The sequence below is a fragment of the Pteropus alecto genome, unplaced genomic scaffold, assembly GCF_000325575.1.
Source record: "Pteropus alecto unplaced genomic scaffold, ASM32557v1 scaffold185, whole genome shotgun sequence".
Taxonomy (NCBI): domain Eukaryota; kingdom Metazoa; phylum Chordata; class Mammalia; order Chiroptera; family Pteropodidae; genus Pteropus; species Pteropus alecto.
The window spans coordinates 3,746,431-3,757,673 of NW_006438088.1; the positions used below are offsets into that span (position 1 = coordinate 3,746,431).

The window sequence follows — 11,243 nt, forward strand, 5'->3', positions numbered from 1 at the left end:
TTCTTGCATATATGATTCATGATAAACTTTGAGATTGAATTTACATCCATTTCAGAGTAACCTGAGCACTCTGACGCAATTATTCCTTTCAAGGAACCCTACATTTTTTCAGGAGAACTCCATGAAAACCCCAAATCACACATGATAAAAAAGTTCCCTTCTAATTTTAGTACACTGATGTTTTCATTCACATTTTCCTTTCTCACTCATTAAAGAAATAACATTTTCCGCTTTGAAGATGGTATCTTTTGACAATTATGATGCTGAAGATGATTTAAATTCTGGATAAATAAAAGTGCCACCCAACGAAAGTCTTGTGCAAAGCATTTTTCTGCACTGTTTACCAGGTTATGAGTCCATCATGGCACCTCATCTCCTGGTTCTACAATCGGCTTTTCCTTTCATACATATCTACATCTCTTTTCACTGATATTCTTGTCAAACTGTGTAAGAAAACAAGCTTCCAGGATCTAGACCCGAAACTGAAAATCAAATCACCTCACAGCCATCCCAGAAAATAAGCGTTTTTTTTGTTTGTTTGTTTTGTTTTTTAAGGTATATATGTTCACATAAGATGCAATACTTGACTAAGTTTACAGGACCTGTGATCAAATATCCTCTTGTTTTGGGTATCTCTCCATTCATGAAGTATCCCTATCCCTCTCCCACAAATGCATGGATATATCTGTAAAGAATCATCTGGGAATATGTATGGCAGGACTAAGTAACACATTTTATGGACAAAATTAAACCAAAAGATATTTTACAGCAGTTAAGAGTTTGGAGACATAGCAGCAATTGCTACTGTTTATTCAACAACTGCTATTTCTAGGTACTTTTCACACATTATCTGTAATTGCTTTCAAAGCAAGAATGATTAGTTTCATTCTTTAGTTGAGGAAAATTCACTAAATTTCAGCTTCCCGAAGCATGAAATGGAAGTAATGTTACCTCTTAGCTGTAGTGTTCAGTGGGATCTCGTAACCTGTCCAAAGTCACTCAGCCACTAAGTGGTAGAGCTCAGGTTTGAAGGCTTAAGATGCTTTTTTGTTAATTAACAGATAAAGGGACACCACTTATTTGGTGAATGAAAACGAACCTAATAAAATAAAATAGGCTTTTACCATTTTTTAACCTTTTTACACTATATATTTGTCTATGTCTACAGAAGTTCTAGTCCATCTTTATTTTTCTTAAGTACTGGAAAGTACATAGGTTCTAGTATAAAATATAATATAAAGATTCTAGTCCACCTTAATTTTATATATTTTTTTAATGCATTAGGAGTGCACAAAAATAGAAAAAGCTTGGGCATTAGAATCAGAAAAATCTATTACCTAATTCTAGCCCCACGACTTATTGTCACTGCAGCCTTTGACTAGATCCTTAATCTATCTCAGCATTGATTTTTTTAGCTTGAAAATGTAAATCACAATGCCTACTCATTATGGGGTGATTAATCCAAGTATTAAATAAAATATAATTTGTGGTTGATTATCACTCTATCATGGCAGCTCACCTCTTGATCCTATAATCAGCTTTTCATTTCCCATAAATTCGCATCTCTTTGTACTGACATCCTTTGTCTAGCCTGGACATGTATAGTAAGGGTTAAAAAAATGGGAACTATTATTACTAGCAAATCGCAAATCATATACAGTAAGTCTCCAATGAATGTTATCATTATCATTACTAAAAACACTATTGGTACAGGAAAGGTCTTACATACATCTGTATTTTTCTTCTAAGAGACCTTTGGAGAGAGACATCAATCCAATCTTCAGACTTTGCACTCTTATTTTTCCAGTCCGACCCCTGAAATTATAAGAATCTCAATGTGTTACATGAATTTAAAACTGTATACATTATGTTAATTGTTTCTGAATATTTTATTGAGGGTAGACCATTAAAAAATAATTGTATCTAAAAGATATAACTTTTCTACTCACGTTTAATAATTAATGCTAAACCCATATTGTAATTCTATGACATTTTAATAGTATGCTTGACCCAGTCTGGAAGAATATACAGCCTCAAGTCACTTTAAATACAACATATGAACTAGAAATAACAAACTAACAAAATGAAAACTTTAATTATAATGCTGAAAAGATTTTATGTCTATAAATACTATGAATCAAAATCTATTTAATAATTATAAATGCAAAATTCAAAATAGACAGCTAGAGTTTATATAATATGCAGCTAATATAGCAAGAGTTAATGTGAGTTAATACACCAAGAAAGAACTAGTGATATATCTAAAAACAAATGTAAGAAAATTGACTGAAAAATTAACTATATATTATAAAAGTTAATTATATAAAAATTAATTAACTTGCTGAATACTTCAAAATGTATTGTCTTTATTGATTTTGGTCTCTGTCAATGCAGTTTTAATGTTACTACTGCAATTTTAATAGTCAATGATCTTAACCAGACATGTGAAATCACTATTGGGGAAGTATCAAACTATAATTCAATACAAAATTAATCGACATTAGGAAACAGCTTCGCATTATGCCAATGAGAGACCATTTCAATTTCATTTATAAGTTGATTAGAAGAAAATTTTATTTTATCTTTAAAAGCAGAAAGTTGTCTTTACTCCATCATTTATCAAAAAATTACAGAACTGTCTATCAACTGTGAATCACTATAATAGATTCTGGGGATGGGGAAAGGTAAATGCAGAAACTAGAATAACACACAGTCAAGAAATAAGTCTTTATTGCTATCTTTATTATTTCAGATTCAGGATCAGCTTTCAGTTTAGGTTTTTATTGTTAATTTTTTTTTTCAATTTATAAGTACAGTATGCTTAAAACCTATAAATGTTTACATAATTATGTAAATGCATAAAATTGAGTAATTCATGCTATTTAAAAGCAGGTAAATATCTGTATCATGTAATCTGAATTTTAGGTAGTCTTATAGTCAAACCGTATTTAAATCTTTCCTTATTGATATTTTTACTATTAATCTTAATTGATATCTTCCATTCTCAAATCAAAATTCTCACTTAAGTTTAGGTATACATATCATGACATATAAAGTATAAAACAAATTTAAAAAAAAACATGCTTAGGTATTGGTAAAATATATTTTCAAAACAGTCCCTCAATAGCCTCAGTAGCCTAGTCTACATTTATAGTAAATCATATCCAACAAATTTCTTGAACCCTTACTACTATGTACGTGACCTATGAAATAAGTGATACTTAAATTTAAAAATAAATATAGCCGTTATAAGCAGAATTTCTAAGTTAATATATTTATTCCAGTTTCTCATAATTAATTATAGAAACATTAGTTTCAAAATAACCTTAGACTAAGCCATGCTAGAAATTATGTTTCTACTTCATATTTTCCTAATTATTACATGAAAATAGACAATGCCTGTTTTCTTCCCTCCAAAAATCAGGAAACTGTATTCTTTGGACACAATCAGACAGTAGACTTGAAGACAGTAGAAGATAACAAAAGGCTGTATGAATGGACTAGTACATGAATATGGCTAAGGACAAAGCAATCCCTTAAGGGAAAAAAAAAGATCAAAATGATATCCATTAGAGGATGATCTCCAGTCTGTGGTGTCAACACAAGAAAAGAACATCATCAGGAAGACTACTAAAAATGTCAATCATCTATTCATCACACCATCAACAGAAGGGTTACTGTGATCCCAGCATAGTTCTATGTACCATACGGACCAAGAGAAAAGTACAAAATGGGAATCCTACCCATGATAAGCTCACACACCAGTGGAAGAAGGGAGACAAGAAAATAACTAGAGAATCATAAGAAATTACGAGACCGATCTTTATGTATGAAAATAACCAAGTACAAGATAACTGTGGCTGATTAACTAATGATTGGTAATCAGTCTCAGTAGTCATTAGTCTTGCAACATTTGATAAAAAAAAGTTGGACACTGAAGGCATGATATAGCTCGCCTTTTCCAACTAGGAGAAAGTAGAGTACCACAGGGACAGCTTGGGTAAGAGAATAGAGGGAAGGTTATGACAAGGCTCATTCATGTGTAGCAAGGACTTGCATCAAGGCTAAATGGTTAATAAAGTTATCCAGGTTACATGAGGACAGATGATGTAGGGCTTTGATGTTAAATAAGATTATCTGAATTTGAGAGACAACAGGGAGCTAATGAAATTTATTAGTGAGTGACTTAACCCAATATTCAAGTACCTGGTTCCCTGTTAGTTTTCATAATTAACTCCTGAAATTAGTTTAACTAAAAAGGTATGCACCTTATAAAATAATACCCATCTTGGAAAAGAGGAAAAAAATGACAACACTGCAGCAAGTGAGAGTAATATTTTTGGTAGGGACAAAAGTATTTAAACTAAGTACTCTAGACTATTGTGTTAAATAATTTTGATTTCCATTAAATCTAGAAGGAAGATCGTGAAATTAAGAATTCTTAACCTAGGTAGATAAAGACTAAGTGAGGCTGCAAACTCATGTATGGAATCAATATTCTCTTTATAGTTTATAAAAGACCTTTCTACATTTTAATTCATTTGCCCTTCATAATCATCTATGTGTGGTAAACCAGATATTTTATCTCAATTTTTCAGATGAGAAATTGAGATATCAAAAGTTAAGTGGCTACCAAATCACAGAGCAACCAGAACCAATGCATAGATTCTTGTTGTCACAACAGAAGAAAATAGATTTTTTTAAAACAAAATTTAGAATATGAGAAGTGGGATATAGGTTAAAACTTGCAAGAAATAGTAAACTTAAAATAATTTGTGAAGTTCTCTTTTTCTTAGATATGGCGATATGGTAAGAGTAATAAAGCATTATCAAAAAATTGAATATTAGTGCCATATCTATCATTAATATGCAATAGGTGGCCAAGGATAAATTGTTTTGTCTCATTGGACCAGTTTCTCAAACAGTAAAATGAAGAGGGCAAAAGAGAAGCTCTCAAAGTCTACTTCTAGAATTCTATGACCCGCTGTGTTTGCATCACTCAGTCAAGAGCTGGTTGAATATACTTTTAAGAGCTGAAAATGCCAGTTCGGACTACATTATACTACACAAAGTAAGAAAGTCAGAAATATATGGTTAATGAATGAATGTCAGCTGAATGAATGGAAGGGCCAGATCCTGGTACCACATCCAAAGTACAGAGACTTCTTAGGGGTCAAGTATGTTCTGGTGCGTTGGAAGGAGTAGATCATAGTTTCCAGAAGATTCTCAAAGGGAACTAATGGCTTGAAAAGAGTTAAAAACTCTTGTTTAGATAAAAGAATAAGACATTAGAGGAATGTGGCCAATTAACTCCGGCCATCTGACACTACTGTCATATGACTGTGTTTTGTCCAATGGTTAATTCACGATATTCCTCTCTACGTTAGAAAACTACATGGAATAGATATCATTCTGACCCAGCATGGTCTTTGCTATATTTCTTTAGCATGGAAAGGAGATACACCCAGAAAGCTTTTTTCCCTTTAAAATGGAAAACTGCAAGGTATTGCTTTTCTAAATAACAGTACCTTAGGGAAGAATTTCCCATGTGTTCACATTTGATGGTGGAAGAGAGAACTATACCAACATTTAACTCTCTAGAATATGAATCACAACATTTCACATACTGCTTCCTTCCCAACTAACTGGCACTATTCCCTTTGGGCTGTCTGGGGACAACAGCATATGTATGTGTCATAGGCTGAATTCTATCTCTCTAAAGTTCATATGCTGAAGTCCTAATTCCCAACAGAATGCAAGTGTACCTGCAGAAAGAATCTTTAAAGAGGTAATTAATTAAGTTAAAATGAGGTCATTAAGGAAGACCCTAATCCAATTTGACTGGTGGTCTTATAAGAACAGTAGATCAGGACACAGGACACATACAGAAGACCGTGTGAAGACACAAGGAGAAGACAGCCACCTATAAGACAAGGAAAGGGGCCTTAGAAGCAACCACGCTGCTGACATCTTGATCTTGGAGTTCTAGTCTCCAGAACTGCAAGAAAATAAATTCGTTGTTTAAGCCATTCAGTCTGTGGTACTTTGTTACAGCGGCTGGAGCAAACAAATTTAGCCAAAGACAACGCTGAGGGGGTGATTTGAGGTCTTCTCCAGTTCTTTCTTTAAATACAGCTGAAGAGGCGCACCTCTACTGTACTCCTAGGGCTTCACGAAGTTCCTAAGTATTCTATGAATTTAGCATTCTTCCTGGGGTATCAAATTAAGTATAAAACACCTAATTGACCAGTTATTTTGGTGAATTTACTATAGATAAATAGTAAATTCTTTTTCTATAAACCTCTCAGAGAATTAAAAAACTGAATATCAACTTAACAGTGCATAATTGCTAACAGTAATATTTTATAGTATGGTAAATTTGCATTAAAATGAAATATATTAAACTATGTCAGATAAGGATACAGTAAATCCTACCTACGTTATGGTAATTGAGATTCATATTATCCATTCTTCAGTGAATTTCTTAAGAACCAAAAGGGGGGAAGAGAGGAGGCAGATAAGGGTCAGGACATCAAGCACATGGTGGTGGAAGGAGAGCTGACTTTGAGCGGTGAGCACAGTGAAATATACAGATGATATATTATTGAATTGTACACTTGAAACCTACATAATTTTATTAACCAGTGTCACCCCAATAAATTTAATAATAAAAAAACCCTCACAAGCACACAACAGCTATTATTTGGCTATGAAAAAAAAATTGATATTTGTGAGCATCAAAAAAGAAAACGAGTTAATTAAATCATCTCTAAAGCTACTGTCATCATCATTGACTTTATACAGAATCAGCTGTTAAATATGTGCACTTATGAACTGTCATCTATCTTTTTCTCTAAATCAAATAAAAGGCGGATAACCACAAATTTTCAACAGCTAATTAATGGAAACTAAGGGTCTGAGAGAAAAAAACAACAGTTCTAATTTTCTTATTCCATCCTCGCATATTTAACCTCCTACCAGAAGAATGAATAATTCCTAATGTTTCAGAAATGTCAGCCCACAGCAGGTCTTTCTAGAATTATTTCACGAAGGCACTGTCACATTTAAAAAAGCCAAATTAATGGCAAATGAGTTATGCTGGAAGTTGAGTGCTCTTTATGTAACAGTGAGTACCTCAGTAAATTATAGGTATCAGTGCCCTATAGCATAAATTATTTAAAACACTATATACATACATAACTACCATCACAATAAATAAAGCTAACAACAAAAGTCCCATTAAATGCCTTCATTTGCCACTCAAATTGCTTTTAAGTTGTCACAGAAAAATCGCAGAGTGGATTATTATGAGCCAATAAATTATTTTAATTTATAACAATAAATATAAAATAATCCCTTTTCGAAAAAGAAATACTATAAGAAATTCTGAAAGGAGAAGAAAATCAAACTATCAAACTTATTTATATTAGGTTTCCCCTAGCATGGTGACATAGAAAAGAAAAAAGAAAAAAAACCCTACAAATTTGACAGTTATTATAATTGAAGCAAAATCTTAAAATAACACATGGGCATTCTTTTTTGTTCTATTATTGGTTAATTTCTCAATTTTTGGAAAGTCATCTATTTTTGACAATTGATATAAATATTTCCACTGGGAAAAGTACTTTGAAATTACTTTTTAAAAATTCACTTAAAAATTTACATATTTTGTAACATTAATATATTTTGTTCAATGATTATATTTTAATGGGTTAAAAATTAAAACTTACGTGTCATATACATTGAGCAACCAATTGAGACACATGTCCACACAGAGCGGGACGTTGACCAGATCCTTATGCATTTGTTCAAGGCCGTCATAGGTTGTTGTCAGACAGTTGATGACATCTGGAACACTGAGCAGCTGATCATTTTGGTTCAGCTTATGTTGTTTGAAAACTTCATTTGTTGTATTCAACTCTAAGAGATCCACTAATTGGGTGAGAAAAAGGAATATGTACAGTCATTACATTATATAACAACGTTGAAACAAAAACATTCTACTCTTAAGTATTTGGCTTATACTTCAATATAAGAATCTATCCATTTTAGCTAATTTCAGTTTTTAAAGTGATGAATAGCATTTCCATTCTTACATTTCTAACCACTTCTTGTATCCAAATTGCCATGCTTTTGAATCTGAGCTCTGTTAGTTTTTAATCTGATCCCATTTTACACTCTTTGGAATATCAATTTCTCCTACTTTCCTTTTTTTCTCTGAGCTCCTTCTACTTTTAAATATAGGCAGGCATAAATTTTAAATCTACTCCAAATAGTAGAAAGTCCCAAATATTACCTTGCTTACTTTTCTTAATTCCCGAGACCAGCCTGCTTACCAGCATCCCAATTCATCCTTTATATAACTGCTGAACTAATCATTCTTGAACAATTTCCCAACATGTACATTGTGAGGTACAAAGTTCACGGAAGATGTTAAGTTTAAATAAAATGGGCTTTGCATTATGCAAAAAACTATGAAGATTCTTTAAAATATTCTATTCCTTAAGAACAGAACTACCATAAGTTCCGCCTCTAGGTACTTATCCAAAGAATATAAAAACACCACCAATCAAAAAGATATATGCACCCCTGTATTCATTATAACATTAATCACAATAGCCAAGATATGGAAACAACTTATGTGACAATTGACAGATGAATGAATAAAAAAGACCTGGTACACACACACCAAAAATGTGATACTACTCAGCCATACAAAAGATGAAATATTGCCATTTGTGGCATGGATGCATCTTGAGATTTTATGCTAAGTGAAATAAGGATAAAAATTGTATGATTTCACTCACATGTGGAATATAAAATAAAAAAGAAACAAATGAACAAACGAAAACAAAGTCAAAGATAAAGACAACAGATCGGTGGTTACCTGAGGGGAAGGGGGGTGGAGTTAGGGCGCAATGGGTAAAGGGGTTCAAATACCTGGTGACGGATGAAAAATAGACTTTTGGTGGTGAGCATGCTATAGTGTATACAGTATCAAATGATAATGTTGTATACCTGAAACTTATATAATAATATTATATTACCTTGATAAAAAATTAAGTAAATAAACAGACTCTGTAGAAAAATAGTAGTTCTCCTCTGCCTACTGAAGCAAGTCTGATCTACAGGGCCCTAACTTGGTTTGCTTCCCATGATGCTTTGGCATACAGGTTACTTGCAGCTAGGATTAGTGGAGGTTCACAGTAAAGGACCCTTGTGCATGGGTCTTCGGGTATTTGCCCCCATCCTTATTCTAACACCCATAGTGGGCATGGCCGGTGCTAGAGCATAGCGGGTGAGCAAAAAAGGATAAGGCAGAGCCTCTTGCTCTCAAAGATGACCGGTCTGAGAAGGAAGATAAGCATACTGATAACTTTACTAAAAGGAAGGAGTTAAAGTGCCCCAAGGAAGAATATATCCATTTCTACGAGAGCTATTACTACTAGGGGAATCTATTACTACTAGGGGAATCGAAGGACAATAGGAAAAGACTCCCTGGGAAGGTGGGATTTGAAATGGGCCTTAAAAAACAGAGAGGGTACAAGAGATCCATGTAAAACAAGGAAAGGACTCCAGGAGGGTAGAACTGCTTGAGAAAAGACAAGAATTCCAAGAGGTCCAGGGAGCTCAAAGGAATGATGGACGGCAGTGTGGCTGGGTGGTGCCTAAGGTACATACAGGTGGCCTGTGGTTACCCTGAGGCAGCCACGCAGAGCTCACAGGGACAGGCACACATTGCCCCAGGGATGGCCCTCAAAGGCCAGAAATACAATTTCAGACAAAAAAGAAAAAAATCTTATATAATCTTTCTTTTTAATCAATGTTGAGTCATTCATTAGCTAATTGAAAACAGGAAAACAGAGATGACCAAACTACCACGTATCCATACGTTTATTAAGTGTAAAGATGACTCCTCTAATTATAAACATATGGATTTAGAAAATTATAGAATTTAAGGTCCACTCATGAAAATTATTGCTTTGTAAAATTCTTCCCCTATCTCCATATTTAACTTTTAACATTTCAATAATAAGCTCAGGGGAACTATATTTTTAAAAATATAACTAATATAATTCCTCTTTGCCAGATGCAAAACTATTCCCTCAAAATATATAGTGACATTTTTTGACAGTTAAATAAAATTAACAAATAACTTCTTTTGTATTTACCTGTTATTAGCTATTGAATAACCAATAATTTTTAATTTTAAAAGATATTTGTGAAATGTATCTACTCTAGCTGTTTAAAGACCATAGGATAATTTATTTCAAGTTACCTATAAAGGAAAAGAACTACTTTAAAATTATACAGATTAAAATTATTCCTAAAACAACTCACTTTTTTTAAAAAAAGACAAATATAAAAATACAAGTATGGATAAGTCCATCCATTTCTTTCAGATCTCAAATATATCATTGGTAAAATTTCAGCTTATCCATAAAATAATTATATAATGTCACATGAGTTGCAGATGGTATTAAAAAAAGTGAGAATGAACTGAAATTTTTATTGTCACTTTTTCTTGGTATTATACACTGTTTTCAATGATAAACTTCCAGAGATCAGGAGCAAAATTCAAATTCACTCTCTGTAGTGCCTGATAAAGGGAAGGGCTTACTAAATGACAGCAGTTACAGAATTACTAATTCCACACAGATACAAAGAAACGTATCCAAATACTGCTAGAATGCTCTAAGTTTCTGAATCCCAGCACTAATTACGCCAGCAACACGGCACTGCTATTTTATCCCCCAACATGGCTTAAAGTGACAATAGACCACATGCCAAAAAGATCGTTTCCCAGATGAGGCTGTCCTTGCATTTCTTCCAGAAAAGTCTCCTTTGTAATACACGTTGTAGCTATGACAGTAATCTGCCGCATCCCACAGACTATCGTGTCTTCAATTTTTAGTGATTTACTCTGACACTTAATGCCTAAGCAAGGCATACATCTTCCTGAAGTGTGTCACATTTAGGTACCTTTAAAGAAACGACTACATTTAAATCACAGAACATTATGATCAGCTCTTTTCAGAGGAAGACAAATGACAGCTCAGTCATGTGGCAAATTAAACAAACAGCAGAATCATTTTCTAACCAACTTTTTCTTTAATCCCACAAGTAAGGCACAGGGGATCAAATGGAAATAGATCCTCATTCTCCTGTTCTGCAAAAACACATACTGTATAGCACCTGACCTTGGGCTTCTGTGACTCTTCTGTTCTCCAGCTGTTTGACCA

General features: G+C 33.3%; 1 protein-coding gene across 10 annotated transcripts in view; it reads right to left on the reverse strand.

Moving 5' to 3' along the window:
• Nucleotides 1-11,243, reverse strand: part of UTRN (utrophin) — a 446,938-nt gene that overhangs the window by 50,535 nt on the left and 385,160 nt on the right. For all 10 annotated transcript variants that reach the window (XM_025049288.1, XM_015592099.1, XM_015592098.1 and 7 more), the window contains 2 exons: nt 7,731-7,932; nt 1,730-1,815 (listed from right to left, as the gene is read on the reverse strand). In XM_025049288.1, coding sequence (XP_024905056.1) covers nt 1,730-1,815; nt 7,731-7,932 — 288 coding nt within the window. The remainder of the gene's footprint in view (nt 1-1,729; nt 1,816-7,730; nt 7,933-11,243) is intronic.